Source organism: Pimephales promelas, chromosome 9 (assembly GCF_988280905.1).
Source record: "Pimephales promelas chromosome 9, fPimPro1.hap1.1, whole genome shotgun sequence".
Classification (NCBI taxonomy): domain Eukaryota; kingdom Metazoa; phylum Chordata; class Actinopteri; order Cypriniformes; family Leuciscidae; genus Pimephales; species Pimephales promelas.
Window position 1 is genome coordinate 17,031,891 of NC_142777.1, and position 24,467 is coordinate 17,056,357.

The 24,467-nt window shown below is 39.3% G+C and overlaps 2 protein-coding genes across 2 annotated transcripts; both read left to right on the forward strand.

Moving 5' to 3' along the window:
• Window positions 1–57: 57 nt before the first annotated feature.
• hnrnpa0a (heterogeneous nuclear ribonucleoprotein A0a) lies at window positions 58–7,748 on the forward strand. Its single transcript, XM_039648939.2, has 4 exons — window positions 58–939; window positions 3,636–3,754; window positions 3,887–3,961; window positions 7,567–7,748. The coding sequence occupies exons 1-2, from the start codon at window positions 126–128 to the stop codon at window positions 3,689–3,691; spliced, it is 870 nt and encodes a 289-aa protein (XP_039504873.2). The 5' UTR covers window positions 58–125; the 3' UTR covers window positions 3,692–3,754; window positions 3,887–3,961; window positions 7,567–7,748.
• Window positions 7,749–7,949: 201 nt separating this feature from the next.
• Window positions 7,950–23,003, forward strand: klhl3 (kelch-like family member 3). The gene is made up of 15 exons (XM_039648934.2): window positions 7,950–8,254; window positions 8,820–8,942; window positions 10,040–10,146; window positions 13,700–13,821; window positions 15,404–15,566; window positions 15,689–15,798; window positions 16,179–16,295; window positions 16,402–16,551; window positions 18,175–18,292; window positions 18,372–18,569; window positions 19,085–19,186; window positions 20,686–20,814; window positions 20,923–21,063; window positions 21,282–21,425; window positions 21,501–23,003. Exons 1-15 carry the CDS (start codon window positions 8,241–8,243, stop codon window positions 21,527–21,529), a joined length of 1,767 nt encoding a protein of 588 aa, XP_039504868.2. The 5' UTR covers window positions 7,950–8,240; the 3' UTR covers window positions 21,530–23,003.
• The last annotated feature ends 1,464 nt before the right edge of the window (window positions 23,004–24,467 follow it).

Here is a 24,467-nt window from a genome sequence, read left to right on the forward strand (position 1 = left end):
TCAAACCAAGTGATCTCATTCTACGATGGGCGTGCTTACGTTTAAGTGACGTCTTCCGCCCGCACCGCCGCCATTTATATCTCACCGCCATTTTACATCAACTCAGAAGAGATAAGATTACGAAGATGACGGCTCAAATGGAAAATCAACTTTGCAAGCTCTTTGTCGGCGGGCTCAACGTCCAAACCACCGACGATGGGTTGCGAGAACATTTTGAGCAGTACGGGAAGCTCACGGACTGCGTGGTGGTGCAGAACCAGCAGCTGAAGCGCTCGCGTTGCTTCGGTTTCGTGACCTACTCGAGCCCGGAGGAGGCAGACGCGGCCATGTCGGCCCGACCTCATGTTCTGGACGGCAACAACGTTGAGCTTAAGAGGGCCGTTGCGCGAGAAGATGCGGGCAAGCCCGAGGCTCTCGCGAAAGTGAAGAAGATATTCATCGGTGGTCTTAAAGACGACATCGAGGAGGATCACCTCCGTGACTGCTTCTCCCAGTTCGGCGCGGTGGAGAAGGCGGAGGTGATCACAGACAAAGAGACCGGCAAGAAGCGCGGCTTCGGCTTTGTGTATTTCGAAGATAACGACTCGGCTGATAAAGCCGTGGTGCTCAAGTATCACATGATTAACGGGCATAAAGTGGAAGTGAAGAAAGCCCTGACCAAGCAGGAGATGCAGGCTGCTGGTAGTCGCGGTGGCCGCGGAGGCCGAGGAGGTGGACGGGGGATGGGCAGACCGCAGAACGGCTACGGCGGGCGCGGCGGAGGATACGGCAACTACGGCGGCGGCGGCTACGGGGGCAATGACGGCTATGGAGGCGGATACGGTGGCGGGTATGGGGGAGGCTACGGGGACCAAATGGAGGGCTACGGCGGTGGTAACGGCTACAGTGACTTTGGCAGCGGCTATGGTCAGCAGTCCTCTGGCTATGGCCCAATGAAAGGTAATTACTCGGGCAGAAGCAACGCTCCTTACTCCCGAGGTGGTGGTGGTGGTGGTTACGGCAGGGGGGGTTACGGAGGCTCGTATTAGGAGCGTTGATTAGGTCTCGTATTAAGAGCAGCTCCTTCCCCAGCCCACATCACAGTTTTGACCACACATTATCTTCAGCTAAGTAGCCAGAGTTAGCCACCTTAATATGGCGTGGCATTGACTGAATCACCCAAGCTCCATTCAGGAGGTCACAACTTATCCAGCCTAGCAAATTATAGGTAGGGCTCACCTATCCGACTTTGCTCAACATCTTACAGCTGTTACTACTACTACTACACATCCTTTTGCTCTCTTCCCTGAATTAATAGGGAGTTTTTTTTTTCAGCAAGACATAGGACTACTACTCTGGATCTCTACTTATTATAAGACTGGCCAGTGGTGGCAGGCTATACCTGTTTGCGAAACTGTTTCCCATGCGTTTTTGTTTTTTTGGTGCATTGGGATTAAGTTAAAATTAGTATTTTTGCTTGTTAGTGTTGGCATGTTTTTCTCCTTTTAGCATATGTATTGTATCTTTATTGTGTCTGTTTTCTTCTATTCAAGACTTATATAAATCTGGTTTAAATTTAGTCAATCGCAGTGAACCCCTGTTGAGATTAAAGATTTAATTGGTTGGCAACGGGTACTATCTGCACATCATGTGAGTGCAACTCTACGTAAAATGCTTAAATTAATTCCTAGTGACAAACGACAATAACTATGATTCTGTAAAAGAAAAAAAAACCCCTCCACAGCCAAAGAATTGAAACGTGCTTGTAAAAACACTAGCACCGCCTACTCCCATGAGGTATAGCAAATGACTTAATAATCGTACTCAAACTACTTAAATATAATGTAAAAAAAATATTACACAACATTAAATTTTAGCTATTTATTTTTAGTAGTTTTTCTACTCATAGCAGTTAACTTGTGTTGTACCTTTTTTGTCTGATTTTCAAATACTTTTTTACTTCAAAGTTTGCAATAATATGAGTTACCTTGGTGGTTGATTTGGTTTATGGTTAAAAACATTTAAATGAGGACTTCTTATAAATGGGGGGAAATATTTCTGGAAATATGGCCACTGAAAAAGTGGAGGTTCATAAAGGACTCGCTGTGGAGTCTGTTGCCAACCAATTAAAGATTTAACTTTATTTAATTAGGCTCGATGGCAACTAGAAGTTGTTCGTCCTAACATAAGAAACGTTTCGGAATAAACAGACAAAACTGTTAAATGGACTAGTTTCAAATGTTCAGGCTAACTTAAACCCCTCAATATTCGTTATTATAGTGACTAACGTGTCTCTCCCAATTAGTGTCTTTTGTTAAATAGTTAAAGCAAACTGAAAACATTGTCATTGGTGTTACAGTGAACCTTTCTGATGGGACTCTGAAGACAGATTTGAGTTGTTTTTCTACAGTTTAATCATTTAGTAAAGGACTTTAATGTTCTTGTCTCATTGTATTACTGCTTCAACGGAATAACCTATTGAATATTGTTTATTTCAGATACAACTGAACTGTATGTACTTCTGTTAATAAAAACCATTACTCCGTAGCCATTATGGTTCTTGACGAGCTGAGATTTATTGGGTGGTTTTGACGTACGAGGCCCGTTTAGTGATTTGTCTTTCCAACTAGGTAAGACTAAAATTGGAGGTGCACCCATTGGCTCTAGTGCTCAACATTACATTTCTTTGCATCAGACATGTGGGGATGTTAATATTTTCCCAACCTTATGTTGTCTTTATTCTTAAAATATGTTTAGAGCTTTGTTCCAATACTTTTAGTGATCAAATAAGATGGATCTATACCTTAGCTGTGTCCACTACTACGTCATTGGATTCTCCAGGGGTACTCCAGAGATGTAGAAACCCAGCTGAAAATCCATAGGATAATCGCACCAGGTTTCCAGGTTTGTAGAAATACTTTATACACAAGACATTACATCAGGTGTGTCTTTAACATACTTCGAATCCACCTGGAAGACAATCAGGTATTTGTGAGTCGTTAAAGTAAAGCGTGCATGCACAATTTCAGCATTTCCTAAATGCTAGCTGTGAATAGCATTAACTTGCGGTGATCATGTAACAGAGAAAAAGTGGCAATTAGAACATACTCTGTAGTTAAATGTGTGTGACGCTGTGGTGATTGTGGTCTATGTAGTTATGTGTTAATCCAATATTTTAGCCGATTTCCAGTTTAAGGTCAAACCGGAGAATGGAGCTTATAGTTCCTGTTTACTTGATGCATTAGTTCCAGATATTAATGACATCAAATGCAAAGGAGATCAGCATTTATTAAGCAAGGTTTGTGCTTTCAGTTATTTACTTTACATCTTATCAATCCCCCTCCCCTCCTCATCTCGGTGTTTTGCTCGTGTTTTGTCCTACATTTCTGGGACTCTTAAAGAGGACAGTGGATATTATTGATAATTCAGTGAGACTAGTGACGATTCAACAGTAAAACAACTTGACATTGGCTTTAACAAGTGAGATCTGCTACTCTCATTCTTAAAGCACAGCTCCTTCATAGACACTCCTTAAAGACAATAAGTGTAAATCTGATGGGGTTGTGTAATAGATTGACAGTAGACAGACATGTTTCATGACACTGTTTGTTGACTTGACACTTACATGCATCTGCATCTGTCTTTTTTTCCCACAGAGGGTATGCAATGGAAGGATTTAAATAAAATCTCACTTCCAAGTGTGGCCGCTTGATGAACCTCTTCCGTGGCTGTGAATCCAGTTGTTTCGAAAAATGGAAGAACTCCAGTCAGTTTGGTGAGCAAGTTTTAAAATAATCTATCTATATATATATATGTGTGTGTGTGTGTGTATGTATGTGTATATAAAATCTCACACATGGTCATACCAATTATGTTTACAATTCCTTTTCCCTCCTCTTCTTTTTAGTCTAGCAGAGTTTGCATATGAACGCATATGCTAGATTCATGTGGAAGATGCCTATGTCGAGGAAAGATGCCTTTGGTAAGATTTGATAATAAACTGCATTGTTTCAGTGATTTTGCTTTTGAGATCAAACTTCAAAATGTATTCAGATTACATACTACTTTTAGCAGAGTCAAATCACTCTGTGATATTTTTGTGGGGCTTTTCAGTAAGATTTTTTTTTTCTTTAAGTGTCCCTAATATACAGTTTTAAAGTTTCCCAATTTTGTTTTGCTGAAAAAAAAGCACAAAACTTCAATTTTTTTCTCATAGTGAATACTGCAGCGTCACCCCGTTTCTCACAGTGTCTGAAACAATTCCATAAAGAATTCAGTCTCTAAACCCCTTCTTTCTGAGAGTCTTCTCTGCTCTGATTGGTCGGATGGTCCAGACTGTTGTGATTGGTCTACCGCTTACAACATGCGTTGGAAGCAAAATGGCCATTACCATAATGCATTTCAGCTCCAGAGGCTTCCTCTGCACTTGATGCACACATTACACAATGACACAAATAGTGATTGGGAGTCGACTCAAGCACATGAATCGACTCATTATCGACTGAAATCGCTTGTGCGTTCTGTCCCAGAAACATCAGTCACATAGTGACATTATCCTACATGTAGCTTATTTACAATAAAATAACAGCAAATTATGTTGTATTTATTTACATGCCTGTGTGCCAGTTTTATATCAATTTGGTTTGCCAATGGTATCCTAATTTGTTCATAATCATTTATCAAAATATTACATATCATTAGTACTTGGATGGGAGACCTCTTGGGAAAACTAGGTAGCTGCTGGATGAGGTGTTAGTGAGGCCTGCATGGTGCTCACCATGTTCTGTGTGAGTTCTAAGTAACACCCCATTATAGAGGGAATGCATTGACACGTGACTTTCCCGCGTGAAAACCCCCCTCAGCCTGACCGAGTGGCAAAAGATCTGCTGCGTGACTGGATTTAATTGGGGAAAACTGCGGAAATGCGACTAAATCGAACAATTTTATCAATTTAAACTAAATTTTGGACTCAATATAGTGTTCCTTACAACTTACTAAAGATCCAGTGATCCATGGATATTGACATGCAGCCAGGAATCGTGTTGCCTGACATTTATGTTTGCCTGATTTCGACACCGGGGAAATAAAAGCAAGACCTAAACATAAAGCAAATTTGCCTGTGAACGCTTTATATAAATATATTATAGGTAGTAGTGTTGTCACGGTACCAAAATTTCAGTATTCGGTACCGATACCAGTTAAAATTCACGGTTCTCGGTACCAATTTCGGTACCAAAGCTTAGTTTAAATTTACATATATTTAAGTGTTTATCACGGTTACAAGTATGGAAACTGTACATTTGTATTATAAACACTTTAGAAAAAGATTAGATAAAATGACCTAAAATAAACAATATTATACACTAACACATTTTTAAAGTTGTTTGTAAAGTTTTAATCCATTATTTATTTAATGCACAATGAATTAAGTGAACAAACATTAACAATCAGGTGTTTGTAATAAATAACATTTTCAAACATTAATTAATGTTGTAAAAATATATTGTTCACTCAATGCGTTGATAACCAAGTAATGTTTATGAATGGTATCTTTGTAGCATTACCATAAAACATGTTTTATTTGACTTGACTGTCCTTTTATTAATCTAAAACTGAATTCATATTTAATTTTAAAAAGGCTTTTTAAACCTGCTGAGTTATAAAGGCAAGAATACGCCTAGAACTGGCACTGACATTAAATGACAATACTAATACCATAGTACTCTGGTGTCGGGTAGATACTACTGTGCTCATGTACTCGTAAAACTACCCCGAAAGCACTTTAGAGGACGTTCACATGTCGCGCGTGTTTTTTAATTATATTTTTGCGCGTGCTTATTCTTTCCAAAGCGCTTGCTCTCACGCGGCGTCTGTCGTTGCTATGCAACGCCAACGAGTTTTTATTAGGAGCGCGCTTGAATCACGCCTATATTTGAAATTGCGAATTTGCATGTAATCGGCCTCTTATGGCAACGTGACATTATTAGCCTAATCCAAAATATTTCCATATGTGGCTCTTTCCTCCTTTCGTTTCAACAAGTGGATTCAGAGAGAGAGCCATATCAGCGTTATGAAGAGGACGCAACTGTGCACGTTTCAGACATCGCGTCTAGAACAGAACTGGACGAACCTGGTATTCGGTACCTAGAAAAGCTGGTACCGTAACATTTTTTTTTTTTTAGTACCGACTTGGTACCGAAGTACCGAGTTTTTTGACAACACTAATAGGTAGGTCTAAATCCGGGAGATCACTTATATCAGTGTTATATATATATATATATATATAGCCTATTTAAGTTAGCCTATATATATCATATCGTCCAGTCCTAAAACTTTATACGTTTTTATTACTATTTTACGAAATAGCCCTAAGATAGGATTTTGTCCTCCAAAAGAGTGCATATATCGTTTATGGGGAGTATTTTAAAGGGATTCTATGTTTTTTTAGCTACACTGAATAGATTCAGAGTTGTTGAAATGGTTATGACTTCTTTCGGGTTGAATGGTGGCTGTTTCGACCCGTCACATGTTGTCCATTGCGGGTACTGAGAGACTCTATATTTGTTACGGTGACATCACAAAACCTAATGCACACAAAAAAAAAAAAAAAACACGTGTCCCTGCTTGATATACAACCACTAATAAACAATCGGTTTGGATGAGGAAAAAAAAACCTAATGCACAATGGGGATAATTGTCGGATCTATGTATTTAATCGCGTGAAAATTCTCACCAACAACATATATTAGATCTCATTAAACGTCAAATTAAACACTGTACTATTGTATACTATGTAATGTGTCACACTCTGCGTGAGTGGTATTTACGACAGTAATGTTAAATACAAGTACTCTACAGCAACTCTAGGGGTTACTGTTTGACAAAAATGGGATTCTTGCATTTTTCCCTTTAACTGCTGCAATCCATGCTCGTTTTCTAGTCAGTCTTTGGCTTAAAATGCAAAGTATATGACGCTGTATACAGACATTCTTTCCAGATTTGCTGGTGCTCAAAACGTACTTCTAGAAATGTATTGCGTTGTTTTGGTAGTCAACAACTGCACAGTTTAAAGGAGGGTTGGTTCACCCAAAAATGAACATTATTGGTTGGTAGTCATCAATGACTCACCCTCAAGTCGTTCCAAGCCCGTAAGAACTCTGTTTAAGATACTTTAGATTTAGTCCGAGAACTTTCCGTCCCTCCGTTAAAAATGTATGTACGATATACTGTCCTTGTCCAGAAAGGAAATAAAGACATCATCAAAGTAGTCCATGTGACATCTGTGGGTTAGCTAGAATGTTTTAAAGCATCGAAAATACATTTTGTTCGGACAACAGAACTGAGTTTTTGTAATTTTTGGACTAAAATGTATTTTGGGGTCCCAGCCTCGATTTGAAGCGCAGAGAAATTGCTATACATGTAATGAATTCTTGCATGAAAGGTAACCTCTTAAAAGCATAATAGGGGCACTTGATGTTAACTGTAACGGATAAACTGTTTCTACTTTGTAGTGCATTTCCCCCCTTATCTCTTGTTTAAATCTGTTATGCTCTCTTAACTTAATGTCTGGGCTTGTTGTCTTTACAGGCCTGTTGCCAAGATGATGCCATGATAGTACCTGGAGGGCGGCTTCACCTGATCCTTTGACTGCAGTTGAATCAAATGCGAACAGTGGTTGGAATCATTGTACATGTGCAAATGAGCAGGAATCAACCTGGCATTGAATGTCTGATATGAGTTAAATAATAAAAAAATATTAACTGGATAAATTTTGACTCTGAGTCTGTTTGAATGCAATTTTTTTTTAATAGATTGGAAATAAGCTGAGCAATGAGAAACATTTACCTAGCTTTAAACTAAGTGTATGAATGAATGAATGATTAACTTCTATATAGCCGATAAGCACAAATGCATGTTAGTGCAGTGGTGTGGCAGTGCCATCAAGAGTGACTGTGGAGCGATTGTATCATTGTTGCCAGGCAACGCGCTGATGATGGAGGACCATTACGACGTCCTCGGGTGTCAAGTCAAAGCTCAGCGTTGGTTGTGAGCTGCTATCGAGTCATATAAACAATCACGGCCATCTCATGAGGAGCAGCTCTGACCATCAAACAGACAGAAGACATTCACCACTCGACTTGAGCTTTTAAGCTACCACTAACGTCAATTAAAAATACCTGAGACTTACAAAACATGCACGAAAATAATGTAACGTTAGCAAGCTAACTTTAGCCAATTACCTAGCGCGAAACTGCTCGGATATGGACTGTGAAGGGTAAGTGTGTTATAACGGCAAAAATAGATACGTTTAATGAAATGTTCTTGGTGAAGAGGAAACCGAAGAGATTTGTGACCGATAAAGTTGTTATTTGTACCGTGAAACGAACTGAAGAGCGCGTTTTGTTTTGCTGTTACCACTATTTGTAGCAGCTAAATTGCTAGCGTTAGGTTGTGCATTCACTTAACATCTCTTCTGCGAATTCAGCAGCGAACATTTTAACATGATACTTAATCTTTAAGTTTCATATATGAGAATTGAATTAAACATATTCGTAAACGTGTGAAATATTATTGTTCCAGCAGTTGACGAGACATTCAAATTAATCTTGAGCTAATCGTCTCGGACACTTGATTTTCGATGCACTGATGTTGGTAATATCTTTTATCATCCCGTATCATCAAAATGGTGCAGAACTGTGCAATGAAGCTGTCATACGAAACAAGTAAAAGTTAGTTTGTGAGCAAATGACCCGTTATTTTAGAGTTTCATGGTGTTAGAGCATTAGTGTAATTAACATAAACATATTAGTTGAAGAGATATTTTTTGTTTCATTTATTAGATATGGAGTCCCTTGTCCTCTGCCTAGTTTGGATTCGCAGGAGGATGCCAAAGACCCAGGGTTGCACACCATCAGCCACACACACATGAGGAAAGCCTTTCGTCTTATGAATGACTTGAGAAGGTTGGTAAACCTACTCAGCACATCATTAAGTTAACCACCATAGTCATTGAAGAGGACAATTTCAATCAGAGGTTAAAGGGTTAGTTCACCCAAAAAAATAAAATGATCCCATCATTTACTCACCCTCAAGCCACCCTATATATGACTTTCTTCTTGCAGCCAAATACAATTGGAGTTATATTAAAAAAAAAAAAAATATCCCAGCTTCTAAACTCTTCAGCTGGAACTAAACTTGTTACCGGAAGCCAGTGATAATAGTTTATAAATTTATAAATATGGATATTTTTCTTACAAAAATTCATCACTTTGCTTTAGAAGGCCTTTATTAACACACTGGTGCTGTATGAATTACTTTTATAAAGGATGGATGTGCTTATTTGGGCTTCAAAATCCCCAAATTCACTCCCATTTTGAAGCTCGAAAGAGCCAGGACATTTTTTTGGCTGAAAGAAGAAAGTCATATACACATAGACATAGGATGGCTTGATGGTTAATTTTTAGGTGAACTAACCCTTTAATTTGTGTATGGATGGATTCTTAACATCAAGTTTGGTTCCTCACTCAAACATTTGGTTATGAAGTCTGGTCTTGGTCTTGAAGTTTTTCTTTTTTTTATGTTGTTTTTATTGTCACAAAATGTAACTATATTATCCAATATTATCACCCAGCTTTTTATATAAAGTTGGATATAGGCTACAAATGCCCAACTTTATCCTCATATTGGCCAACAGTATACACTCATATGCTTACTATATGGCATATTTCAATTGCTCCATTGCATCGTCGCAAAATGTAAACTATATCATCGCCCAGCTCGAATCTGCTAAATGTGACTATGAGGCATGACGATATTAAAATATTTTAAACATTAACATATTCTGTAACACTGCTTTAAAACATTTTGTATTGTGAAAAGTGCTTAATCTGACTAAGAGTTAATTAGCGATTGCATATGTTATCCACAAGACGAAGTACTGTAGATCGCAAAGACCCTTACACCCTATGGTTTCTACAAACTATGTAGGCTAGGCCTATGATATATTTGGGAGAAACAACCCTGCTCTAGATCCTCAGATTTCTTTTCTTTATAATCACAGTAGGAGGATGCTTTGTGACGTTTTGCTGGTGGCGGGTGAAGTGGAAGTACCAGCACACAGAGTAGTGTTAGCGTCCTGCAGTCCTTACTTCTGCGCCATGTTCACAGGTACTCTACAAATACACATCCTAATGCTTTTCTTACGTTCATGGGGCCAACATGTCTTAGCAATGTAGGATCTATGATTATGATTTAGGAATGAAAATAAAATTAATCACCCATATGTCATTTCAAAACTGGAAAACACAAAAGATGCTTTGAAGTATGTTGCTAACCAAAAGTTTTGATGCCCATTGACTTATGTTATGCCCCACAGAAGAAAGTCAAACAGGTTTGGACTAATGCTGCGTTCCAGGCAGGTTTTTGAACACGTTAATCACGACTTCAAACCACGACTTACGACTTTGTAGCATTCCAGGTCATTCACGCCAAACTACCTAGATGTAAACAAACCAGACGGACCTTACGGGGCTCATGCACGTTTGTAATATTTTCTAACGCCAAAGGTGCTTACTCCTTGTTTATTTGTGGGAAACTGAGGAGGAAAAATAGCGCATGAGGCAAGCTGTTATACTCTTTATTTTACTTTATTTGTATATTTGGAAATGTATTTGGTATATATTTATCGTTGCACTCAATGGACTGAAAACTAGTTGACGTTATATTGTTCTAAAGTGTATTCTCACCGTGTACCGCCTGCAGAAACGCTGCATAAGTAGGGGCTGTCATTGGTTTGCGGGCTATGTGACGTCAGAACTCGTAACTTGGAATTAGGGATGGCTCGATACCACAATTTTGGCTTCGGTACGATACCAGAACCTAATACCTCGGTATCGATACTAAATCGATACCACAGTCGAAAAAAAAAAGAGTCTAAATTGAAGTGAATTGAAACAATTTTATTAAACACTGCTTGAAACTCTCAACTACCATATGTGCAAAGAAAGGTATACAAAAAAAAACGTATCAAAATTTTAAAAATAAAATTATGTGTAGGTAAAATTTTGATTTGGGAAAACCACTGATATTACACAATTAAAATAGGTTAATATAATAGATTAACATAATAGAATAATGAAATGACGTTAACCATTAGCTGTCATGCATCTACAGAGAATTATCAACATTTATTGCATTTATTCATCTTGGTTTGGTTACTGTTTGTCTTTGGGCTCATATTATGCATATAATGCATTGCAAAAAGTAATGTTATGATGCTAAACATATATTAGGATATTACATTTTTAGGTCATTTTATTACTGATTGATCTAGATTAATCACTGCTATATTGTTAGGCCAGGTTCCTTAATGAATGTTGACAAATGTAGCTTAATTGTAGGCTAATATTATTAATATTTATATTACTACCCTCTCTCTCTCTCTCTCTCTCTCTCTCTCTTCGCCACAGCCTCAGTAATGCCATTCATTTATCACTTGTATGCTTTATTAATTTAAATTAAATGAATATATTTGTTTGAAATAAATTGCAAAAATGAGATCATGAGACGTAAACTGAGATCATGAGACGTAAACTGAATTGGTATAGCGTGTCATGCAAGAAGATTTGAGCTTTCGTGTTTACCATATCATATTTAATTGATAAGCTCTTAAGTATGTGCGCTGTTCAGTGTTCAATATAAGTCTAAATTAAATCAGTTGAATGATGAACTCACCAGTCGATCTCTTGAACAAGTCCGGATGACCAACTGACGAGCGCTTCGGCAGATTTGATGTGTTGCCTTCCATGGCAACACATTATTGAAAGCAAAGTTTGTAGAGTGGTTCATTGAGGTCTGTGTCTACTGTCTACACTATTCTCATTACTTTAGTAGGCAAAATAATGCCTTATTTCACTAATACTGCTCTCTCTATTTAATAATTTCGGGCGTGTAAAAACCCGAATGAGCTTTATTTCCACCGTGTTCCTTCGTTTGCCAGTTTCGCGTGACTTGCGTCAGTTTCGGTAGCGCACTGCCGCCTAGTGGAGAACTTCGGAAAAGCAGCTCATCAAATACCGAATTTAACAAAATGATGATATACATAGTTCCCACAGGCAAAAAAATTGTCACGTGACCTCCCCGGAGACGCCATCTTTGAGGGCAAAACCGCTGTGTTTACCATAGGCGTTTACAACGTTTTATCAGAGAATGTCGTTTTACAAACAAAAATTTATGTCTGTTTATATTGTTATGCAAATCATGAAAAGACAAAGTGTAATAGATTATAAAGAGACTATTAAAACAAGACATAGAGAGGTACAATGCGAAAATTTCATTCATAAATGGTGTGTATCCTTATGCAACAAAAGAAGCACTGAGCACCGATTATGCAACTTTGCCTCAGATACAGTATTTTCATGTGTACAATTATCTGGTATTGGTGAGGAGTTTTTACACATGTGAGCATTTCCAAGCCTGGAAATCACTGGAGGTGTACGATCAGATTGACGTGGGGTTGGTTTGGTGACGTTTGCTCAAGTGCAATCAATGGAAAAGTAACTTAAGTCATCATAGCGAAGTAGCATGATGCTAATCTGTCTATTAAAAAGCCATAGCCTGCACAACTTAATTCCTATGTTCCCCAGTCACCGGTGATTTCTGTAATATGCATGTACTTGCGGGCGTCATGGTTCGGTGCATGAATATTAAAATAAATAACTCGCGTGCAATTTAATTAATGTAATAAATGAGGAACTACATTATACGCGGGATCTTTAGGGACATAATCTGAGATTGCAATGCTGGAATGTGAGATCAAACAGTGGAAACAATGTTGTTTTGTATGTTTTTAATACCTCGTCATTTTGTTCATACAGGACATTATTCAAACTGCAACGTGTTAACTTATATTTATTTACACTCGCAATAAAACACAACATTGTGCTTTTGTCAAACAAATTCTTGCGTGTTTTGAGTGAGTTTCTTTCCTGTTTATGCTCGCCAGCCATAATCTCCGTCGTTGTTCGGACAAAAGCTTAGTCTTCTCACATCCATATGGAGTCTAATGACGGGTATAGTGTAAAATCCCGATTTAACTGAACCTCCGGCACGATTTTATCATCCATTGACTCAGCAGGAGATGACCATTTTCACTTTATAGCACGAAACTCATTTCACTTCGTTCAACTCGTATTGCTTCTTCTTATGTTTTGCCCTAAGCAATGGCGCTGGGTCGGCAAATGCCCGTATGTTGTGACGTCATGTGGGAACTATGTATTGTACCGTTTTAAATGTATTAAATACCGGTATTTTTGCAATACCGGTATACCGCGCATCCCTACTTGGAATACATCGATCTAGTACGAGTTCACGGGTGGGAAGTCACGAGTTTGACTGCCGTTCCAGTGCACTTTCACGGGTATAAGGTTGGAAAAACACGAGTTACAGGTTGCCTGGAACGCGGCATAACACTGAGGGTGATCATTTTAATTTTTGGGTGAACTAACCCTTGTTTACAAGGTATTTGAAGCTATATGAGTGACATTAGGTGATATAAAGTGTCCCTGCTGATTGTTCTGCATAAAGAAACATTATGATGTTCATTCTTGCTTATTTAAGTCTCATTTTCAGTGGTTATTTTTTAGATCTTTGATTGAGTTTTCTGGATCTGTATGTGTAATGCTCATGCTCTCTGTTTCTGTATTGTGATTGACGTGTCCAGGTGACATGAGTGAAAGCAAGGCTCACCATGTCGAGATCAGGGATGTTGATGGACAGACGCTCTTGAAGCTGGTGGATTATATTTACACTGCTGAGATTGAAGTGTCTGAGGATAACGTTCAGGTAAGTCAAGGCATGAATGTACTGTACTGTAGCTCTTTGTGTAAAGGCTGATTTCACTATCTGCTACTGGTTCTCTGGTGCTTTTGTGGCTCTGTTGTGAGTGCTGAGAGGCAGGGCATTTCCTCTAATTATTAGAACAGGAAATGAGCAGAGAGGGAGAGGAAGTTTTCTGTGATGTGCACTTTGCCCTTTGTGTTGGAGCTCTATTGTCCCGGTATATTCTGTTGTTTGTGTCTGGGCCTTTGTTTAGATGTACACAATACAGCAGAGGAGAACAGATGAACAGATGGCGCTTCATGCCAGTTGTGCTGGAGCAGTGTGAAGTGGCCTAGTTTTTGGACAGGATGGGCAGATGCTCCAATGTTAAGTTTCCCTAGAAGCCATTTCTTGGAAGAAAGTGGCCATTCAATGAATTCTGCACATTGTAACTCTGTCTTGTTCCTCCCCGTGGCCGTTGCTTTTGTTAAGTAGCTGATGCTGGGTTAGATTCATTTATTTTTATTGCTCACCACCATTTTAATTCATTAATTTTGTAATTGTATGTGGAGTAACCAGCTTACACTCTTTTGCAATGATTTACTAATAATTAAAGCTCTGTTAGAATACCTTTTTGAACAAATGTATTTAATTTTAATAACAGTTGTTTAAAGAATTATTCCTAGAGAGAGAGAGAGAGAGAGAGAGAGAGAGAGAGAGAGAGAGAGAGAGAGAGAGAGAGAGAGGTGTCCTAAAACTCCATCAGATGACCCAATGGAGAAAAAAAAAACCTTGGGAGAACCCAGGCTCAGTCGGGGGCCAGTTCTACTCTGGCGTTTATGAACTAGAGGCCAAATTTACAGTAACTGTAAGATAAAAAATGTATATGAATTCCAGGCTAAATAAATGCATCTTTAGTCTAGTTTTAAACTGGGAGAGCAAATCTGAGCAACGAACAAAGATGGATATCCTAGGAATGATCAGAAGCCTCGAATTTAGTGATCTTAAAGAGCGTGATGGATTGTAGGGCGATAGAAGATCTGTTAAATAGACTGGAGCTAAACCATTTAGAGGTTTATAAGTCAAAAGCAATACCTTGTAATTAATACGGAACTTTATAGGTAACCAATGAAGTGATGATAGAATCGGTGTTATATGATCATATTTTCTTGACCTAGTAAGAACATACTTTGACTTTACAAAGTTCGGAAACGTTACACAAACAGTCATTTAAGTTGTATTAACTCACCTTTGACGAAGTGATCACTAACGTTACAGACCGCAGACATAGGTTTGCAAGCTGTTTTTCCAGATTTTTTCGATCTATTTCTTGCATTTTCCCCCCCTTATGAACAACAACTTTTGGTACACAATAAAAACTCCTTGTGGCTTGATCGATTCCGGTAACCATAAATGATTCAAAACACAGGCATTTTGAGTTTGTTATATTGCTTTCTAAATACAGCAAATCACTTCCTACCCTCCATTTGTATTTCGCGCCATGGCAACGCAGTGACGTGACGTCATATGAAAACAAGCTATACTTTTTTCCTGCCCTTTTACTTGATTACACATAACCTGTTTTTTGTGCTATTCCTGTGTTCAGGTGTTACTCCCAGCTGCCAGCCTGATGCAGTTGATGGATGTTCGGCAGCTTTGCTGTGACTTCCTGCAGACACAGCTCCATTCCACCAACTGCCTGGGCATCCGAGCATTCGCTGACCTTCACGCCTGCACAGGACTGCTCAACCAGGCCCACGCTTATGCCGGTGAGCTCTCTTCTTTCTTGAATCATTGTGGGATGGCTAACAGCTAGTCGATTAAGCAACCCACCAATATGGACTTTTATGCTAAGATCCATTTTTTAAGCGTGTTTGCTTGTTTCAAACAGAGCAGCACTTCACAGATGTCATGGTCGGTGAGGAGTTCATGGCCCTCTCCTTGCAGCAGGTGTGCAGTCTGATCTCCAGCGACAAACTGACTGTGTCCACTGAAGAGAAGGTAACGCATTACCCTGCTCATTTACCTTGTTGTTGTTTTTCGCATATTGTGCTTCTCAATTTCAATGTTTTGTCACATCACAGAGCCTGTTTTTAGCTCAGCCGTGCATGATTTGTAGACAGCAGACAGTTGATGGTTGGCTTTTACACGAATGCTGGTGTGTGACGCTGTAGGAGACGACCAGCCATCTGTCATTCACACTGCATTAGCTGCTCTCTGCTTACGAGTAACTTGTGTCTCCAGTCTGCGCTCACACACACCCACTTGATGGCAGCTGTCATCTGTCAGATGCCTCAGTGTCACTGCTGTGGCTGTGAGTTGCAATCATGCAATATGCAAAGAAACATATAGTTCACTTTATTCCGGTCTGACACCCCCAGGTTTTTGAGGCCATGATCGCCTGGATAAAGCACGATAAAGAGGCCCGTTTGGAGCACATGCCTAAGCTCATGGAACATGTTCGACTGCCCTTGCTATCCAGAGATTACCTTGTTCAGGTATGACTGCTGACAGTTTTTATAGCAAGCTCTCTATATTTGTTGTGATCGCATTTCTTGTTTTCTTTGAGCATTATTTTTAAGATTTAAATGTGTACTTGTACAGATTGTAGAGGAGGAGCCCTTAATAAAAAACAACAACACTTGTAAGGACTTTCTCATTGAGGCGATGAAGTACCACCTTTTACCTGCAGACCAGCGGCACCTTATAAAGACTGACAGAACCAGACCGCGCACACCAGTCAGTCTGCCCAAGGTATTAATATATTGCAACACAAAGATTCCAGACTGATCTCATGAAGTAGCGCGTGTATGACACGCCAATTCGTATTTCCATTTTTGGCGTGCTATCAAGACGCATAATCGCCTTTCAGCGCGTTTATGAACGCCGTTGACTTAACGTTATATAAATATATGACTTCCTCAACCCCGTCCCTAAACCTAACCGTCACTGGGGTTAATGGCATTTATGACTGGAGATTTGACTGCGTGTTCAGACACGCGGAATGACGCGGACGTTAATGGCGTAGACATATACGCATACACGCGGATAGCACAAAATGCGTGGAGATAACACGCCACCTGACTCGAAAGTGGCGTATATGTTTACGCAAAAGTCATGATGTCATGTTGAAGATTCGCTTGAAACATACAGTACCAGGCAAGTTTGGATGTACTTAGTCCTTTATTATCTGCTAACCACAAGAAAGCATAATTTTGTATATATTCTAAGATGCTGCACTCGTAATTACAATCAATGAGAAAAAAGTGCAACATGCAATATAATAGAATACGTCCTGCTTTCTAAATAAAAGAGCCAATCGGTAAAGTCATCATGAAACAGTCATTGTCCTGAGGATTCCTCTTATGACTGCACATGGCTCCATTCAAGTAGAGAGGAGTTGTTGGAAATAGCTGTTCGGAGTTGTTGCAAATATGGACAGATGTACTGACAGATGGCAGACTCATTGAAAATAACCAGTTCGAGTCATGGTTTGTGTTGGTGTTAATTTTATCAGCTATTTTTAAATTTAGTCTTAGTCCTGTGTCATATATACTTTTTAGTTATCATCATATTTAATTCATCTTGTCCTGTTTTTTGTTTAGTCAATTTTTAGTCGACTAAATGTCTGGGAATTTTAGTTTAGTTTTAATCACATTTTCATGATTCCGAAGCTGAAACTACAGTTATTTTAGACGAACATGCTTTCACTCTGACTAGATATATTTAAAATAATGTTGGCCATGTTTTACTGGTATAACATAATACATTTGCCATTATCAGGACCCAGAAATATTCCCCCCTTGCGTTATATTTAACATCATATAGTAGTTTAATGTTGTACTGACATTAAAACTCTGTAAATTTTGATTTTTTCTAACACAGTGATTTTTATTTTGGGTGAACTATACACAATACATTTACCTGCGGTTTCACAGACAAGGCTTAAACCCAGTCCCAGCCTAAAATGCATGTTCAAGCTGCTGAAAGCAACTTTAAGCTCAGACATACTGTATTTTAAAATATGTCAGTGCCTTTGTTTTGTCTCAAGATAAACACCAATAAGGTTTTTTTTTAAAGACACGTTTATAAAAGCTACGTAAATGTCCTAATTGAACTAAGGGCTGATCCTGCCTTAATCTAAGCCCTGTCTGAGAAACCAGGCCATTATGACTATCCACAACACACATACTGATGCATTTTTGTATTGCAATATTGTGACACAATATTTTTTTTACTCCCCTAGCCGTAGGGGCTTGTTGAAAAAAATCTGTAATATTTTTTCTCTGTTGTTTTAATCGCCAACCCCCCGAAAGTGGTGATAATGAGATGAGACTACATTTTTTTGATGATTGATTTTTGTTGTGAATCTTGCAGGTGATGATGGTCGTAGGGGGTCAGGCACCTAAAGCCATCCGCAGTGTGGAGTGCTATGACTTTCAAGAGGACCGCTGGTACCATGTGGCTGACTTACCCTCCAGACGCTGTCGAGCAGGTTGCTCTCTGTTCTGCTCCTCATCTCTCAATGTGTGCTCTTCTCTTGGTCTCACTCTCTGCCTGTGTGTCTCATTTAGGTGTGGTGTATATGGCCGGTAAGGTGTATGCTGTGGGGGGGTTTAACGGCTCTCTGCGTGTCCGGACGGTGGACGTGTATGATGGGCTGAAGGATCAGTGGAGCTCCGTCCCCAGCATGCAGGAGCGCCGCAGCACTTTAGGAGCGGCTGTACTGGGGGACCTGCTGTATGCTGTCGGGGGCTTTGATGGGAGTACAGGTATATCTTTGAAAAATCTCTCTCAGGATTATTCATACACTACTAATATTAGTATGATTTTTTAATTATTTTATTCAGCAAGCTATTTTAAATTTTATCCATATATATATTAGACTGCAATTTCCACAAAAATATGAAGCGGCACAACTGTTTTTTTCAACATTGATAGTTAAAAAATAAAAAAGCAGCAAATTAGCATATTAGAAACATTATCGAATGATCATGGGGTGCTGAACACTGGAGCTTTGTCATCGCAGAAATAAAATACATTATATTAAAATCATTTTAAAATGTATTATTTTGCAATAAGACTATTTTCACTGTATTGTTGATCAAATAAATGCAGCCTTGATGAGCATAAGAGACTTCTTTTGAATGGTAGTGTATTTTTTTATTATTTCTACTATATATATTTTTTTTTTTTTACATTTGGGCGGTTAACATGACTTAGCACATGCACAACCAGCCTCATTTGTATCCCTGTTACGCTGACGAATGTGTCCGTCTCTCTGCAGGTCTGTCATCAGTGGAGGTGTATAACCCCAAGGCTAACGAGTGGATGTTTGTGGCTCCCATGAACACCAGGCGTAGCAGTGTTGGTGTGGGCGTAGTTGACGGTGAGCATTTTGAGTGTTGAGCAATCTGCTCACCATTAGGCATGCAACAATAAAATGTTGTTAAAGGGCATATTGCAGGTTAGAGGACCCAACGAGTCAATGCATAGAAAAACAATGTAGGAACTAGATTTTCTTTAAAATATACGTATAAACACGCTACAGAAGCTTCTGCAGTCGTTTTTGTGAGAAAATTTTACTTCCGCGTCTGAAAATGGGCGTGGCGGGCGTGACGCAATGAGCGGGAGAGCCGTCTATTCACACAACAGGAAAACAATGGATCGCATGACATTTCGGACGCTGAGGAAATACTCGTATGACGGATCAAGCCATAAAGTTATGAGCCTGCTATGCTAAAGAGATCAGGGACAGGCCAGGATAATGTCAGACAGAACGGTCAGAGAAAAATTGAGCTGTGATGTGAGGAGAACCAGTGGAGAACAGGACAGGTGTCTTTTAGGTGAGAGACGTGCTTATAGTATACACGTTCGCTAACGATATACACTGTGCTCACAATATTGTACAGATTATTATGATCCTATAACAGGCCAGCAGACATTAGTATGTTTAGGGTAGATTTATATACTATTAAATGTATAAAAACTTTACTTGAGTATATTTCTATAGTAAAAGCATAGGCTACTCAGGTAAATTTTTAATACATATTTTTCACCTAGGTTATAACATAAACAGAACATTAAATATTTGAGTATTTAAACAACCAATTTTGTTTTTCAATTACAAGTTCTATGTAGGGCATGACAAGTTACCTATATAACACTATTTGGTGCCATTGGTAGTATACGACGATCAATACTCTTGCTTCGGCATACCATGTTGAACTCCATCATATTGCCGGGATGCTAATCATTTGATCTGAAGTGAACGCTACACACGACCGCGTTTGCCGAGCCGATGCAGAAGAGAAATCCCGTCTGTTCACCTGCTCAAACCGCACCAGGAACGAAAGATAGGCTATATAGCACCGTCCCTTTTATTGTAATGGAAACTTGTGGACTCGATCTTGAAGTCCTGACAGGCTGGATTTTTTGCAATCTCCACAAACACAATAATTTACCATGACGATGATAAATTAAAATAAAAATGTACCGAAAGCACACTGACTGACGAGCGCTCTCACTGAACACCAGCCTACTCTGCACTGAGCCGAGGCTGCGGCTCCCTGATATGACGTCAAATGACGCGATGGTGAAAAAAAAGCCGTTTTTACTAGCAGTCCAAGAAACGCTCACTTTATCTTCTAAATTAGTGCCCTTATGTTGTTTTAAAACATTTTAAATCCTGCATTAACTTTTCATATGGTATTTATATACACGGTTATTTATAAATTTCGATTTTTTTTTTTACCTGCAATATGCTTTTTAAGTTGCATGATTTTGTAATAGTGAATTTGCAAAGAACATTTTACCTCTAGGGTGTTGTCACATATTTAAACTGCGGCTGTGCTAGTTCATTTCACAGTGTGTCTGATGATTGTACAGGAAAGCTTTATGCTGTTGGAGGTTATGATGGAGCGTCTCGGCAGTGTTTGAGTACTGTTGAGGAGTTTAACCCGGTCAGTAATAAGTGGTGCTATGTGGCGGACATGAGCACTAGACGCAGTGGAGCTGGTTAGTTCCTCTTTGGACATGATTTTAAAAACATTGGGCTCACTTCTATTGATTCTTACAGTTGGCAGCTCCATGTATTCTCTTGCTGTGATGTGTTTGTGTGCACAGGCGTTGGAGTGCTCAGTGGACAGCTGTATGCTGCAGGTGGACATGATGGTCCTTTGGTGAGGAAGAGTGTGGAGGTTTATGACCCTGCCTCTAACACCTGGAGCCAGGTGTGCGACATGAACATGTGCCGGAGAAATGCAGGCGAGTAACCGGAAAAGAGTATTTACACAGACTGTTTAATGAAGCTCATAAAAAGCTTCATTATCAAATGTGGTATCCTATACCAGAAATCTTTAGAAATTTCTTTCGGTTCAACAAATGTTTTATAAGGGCTGAAGCATCTGAAGAAAATGGTTTTATATTTTTCCAGTTGTGAATGTTAAAAGAAGTATTATTGTTTTTTTTTTTTTTGTCTTTAGGAGTGTGTGCCATAAATGGTTTACTGTATGTGATCGGAGGAGACGACGGGTCGTGCAACCTTTCCTCTGTAGAATACTACGACCCCGCTGCTGATAAATGGAGTCTCATCCCCACCAACATGAGCAATGGCCGTAGCTACGCAGGTCTGTTTCACTCTTACAACCTCCGTATACAACTAATCTAAACTAAACTAAACCACTGTCTCTTGTCTATTTCAGGGGTGTCAGTTATTGACAAGTCATTATGACTAAAAGTCCTGGGCAGCAGGCCTCTTCACACCTGCCGAGGACTGAGCTGTGACAGACAGACAGTGATCTAAGGCTGAATCCAGATGCTGACAGGTGCTTGAAGCTCTGAAAGCCTGACTGCCTCACACACACACACACACACACACTGAGCCCTGACCTCTTCCAGTCTCCAGAAAGTGCCATTTAGCTCTGTTATTAACAGAGGTCACATGATCGCCCCATACTGTGGGTAACGAGACCTCGTGTATACAAGGCTGACTGGACTGAATCCGCGTTTAAGGGACGACCTCAGGATACGCCCTGTGCGGACCGACTGCTGTGGGGATCTGGCTGTAGTCTATGTGCAGGTCAAGAAGGTGCCAATAGAGGCTTCTCTGTCTGCTTTACTACTGACTTACAACGCTCTGAACTATGAGATGTCAGGCTAACACTAATGCTCATGACACCCTTTAAACTGGATCAGGACTGGATATCACTGACTTCTGTTGTTTTGGTTACAGGGTTACTTAGTGTTTCATGTTTGTTTGAAAAGTAATATGGGAACAAGCCCATAAGTTGTTTTAACCAGCTGCTTTTGTGCCATATAGTATTATTGAGGATGTTAAACTGCTAAACAGAAACCATATAAATCTCACAGGGACAAGGTGCGGTCACATTAGCGTCATTTCTGCAGAATATATTGTACTGTAGGGATGTATGAAGCACAGCTCACAGCCTCACACATTTCCAAAACCAAGCAAAATCAGCTTGGAGAAATCTTTTGCCATCATAACGTTCCAGATTGCATGGATTCCTATTGAAATGGCTGGATTTTACCAGTGAACGTTTGCAGAACATCAACGTGACTGCACCTTAATGTGCCAAATGCAATTCATAATCCTATAGATTATACTGTATGTTAGTTACTTGTACATAAGCTTCCTTTTTTCATGATGCAGTTTTGTGTGCAATCGTCCATGTTGGACACACAGACTCTTTTATATTAACTCTCTATATAGATGCGGTCACTGAAATATCACTGGCTTTGTGTCTCTTTGGTAAAATTGCACTGTTCATCTTAATCCGTACTCAGTAGAGTTGTATTTCAGTCGCAGGTAAATACCAAGACAGCAAATAGTTTTGAAAGTACAGCATTTATCCTGCTCTACCCTGACATGGGCTGCTGGTTCACTGGGGATTTTGGATCTGTGATTCAACACAATTGGCCATTTTTGAAGACTATTTTATTTTATTTTAAAAATATGAAGTCTTCTAATGTGTTTCTTTCCTCATTATTGAGTTTCAGGCTCTTTAATGCTTCACTGTTTACAATACTGATCATTGTAAAATGAAAATTGTTTCTGACTACCCACATAACCAGCTCACACATCAGAGATTTTCACAGCAACCTACTTTTTTTTTTTTTTGGATATATATATATATATTGATATGAAAGTCATACTATGCATTAAAACATTGCTTAATGTTTTTGTTGTTCCCAGTGGTTCAGAGTTTATTTTGTGCTATGCCTGGTATAACTGCTGCCATTACATTTAATGACTTTACATATCATGATCCACAACTCTCAAACTATGACATTCCAGTGTAGTGCATCAACAATAGATTATGCACGAATGTGGTTTGTGAACAAGGTGTTGATGTATTTCTAAACAAATGTATTAAATTAAGCTTTGTTAAGAGAATTTGATTGCCATGTGGTTTTAATGTGTTGTGACAGCAAGTCTATAAAGTGCCACTAGAGGGCAGCGGTCTGTCATGCATCGCATATGTGCATCGCCAGATGAGAGGAAATGAAAGTGAAAATGATCTCGGAGATGCCATGATGGGTCTTGCATTACTGTCGCCACAAATAGGTTAATATGAATATATTATATCAGCTGGTCTCCTCTGTTGGAGTAAAACTGGTTAGGTGGCGGTGTCATACCCTAGTTTAAAAAAAAAACTAGGGTTCTAGAAATACGGCCCTGAATCTGAAGCCTCGGTCTGGTATTGCAGGAATAGACCTTATTCACAGCAGCGCCATCTTTGATGTTTAACAAGAGTGAAAGCAAGTACACACTATTGTTACTTAATGTGTTTTTGGATCGTTCTTCCGACAAAACACTGCAAAGTATATTTTGCAAGTAGACTAAAAACAGACAACATGAGCTTTGGAAACCTTTTCTTTTAATTATTATTTTACAGCAGATGACATTGAAAACACGGTTTGTCTACCCTCCACCGCCTCGCTTTCATTCCCAGGGGCTCGTTCTTCGTACGCTGCTTAAAACATCGGACATCAAATGAGACATCTAAGATGATATCATCGTGCTAATCATGATCCGGATAATTGGGTTCTTCGAACACACCTGCCGGTTATGATTAGTATAGCTGGATGTTGTCTGAGATAACTGCGCGTTCTCGCGTTGGTTTATAAGGGGACATGTATCGATAGCAGAAACAGTGGCTGTTCAGCATGGCCAAAGAGTACGCCCATTTTTTTCTCCCAAGCAGAGCAAGAGCTTTTAATGGAAGGCATGGGCGTCGGAACCATTGTATATCGGTGGGACAAGACCCACTCACTTTTTAAGACCAATGATATTGGACCCACTCACTTCTACCGTCTCTAATGGGCTCTATGCACGGCGGTATTTCCGGTGAAGGATTAAGGATGCTCAATAACTTCCGCCGATCGTAGAGTCCAATGCAATACCGAGAATTTATATTGAATTTTATACTCCATGGTTATAATAAAGAAACGTTAGTCACAAAAACAGATAAAACAGACACCCCTCGTTGTGTTTATGCTTCTTTTAAAAATTATATTAAATAAACATAACTATATATAAAATTACATCTAAACGCATGTACGTTTCGTTTCGGGAGGACAGTAAATTTTGAAGACTCTGCCATAATCCCGTTTTCCTCTGTTCTCCTCCGCTTAAATCTCCACAACCG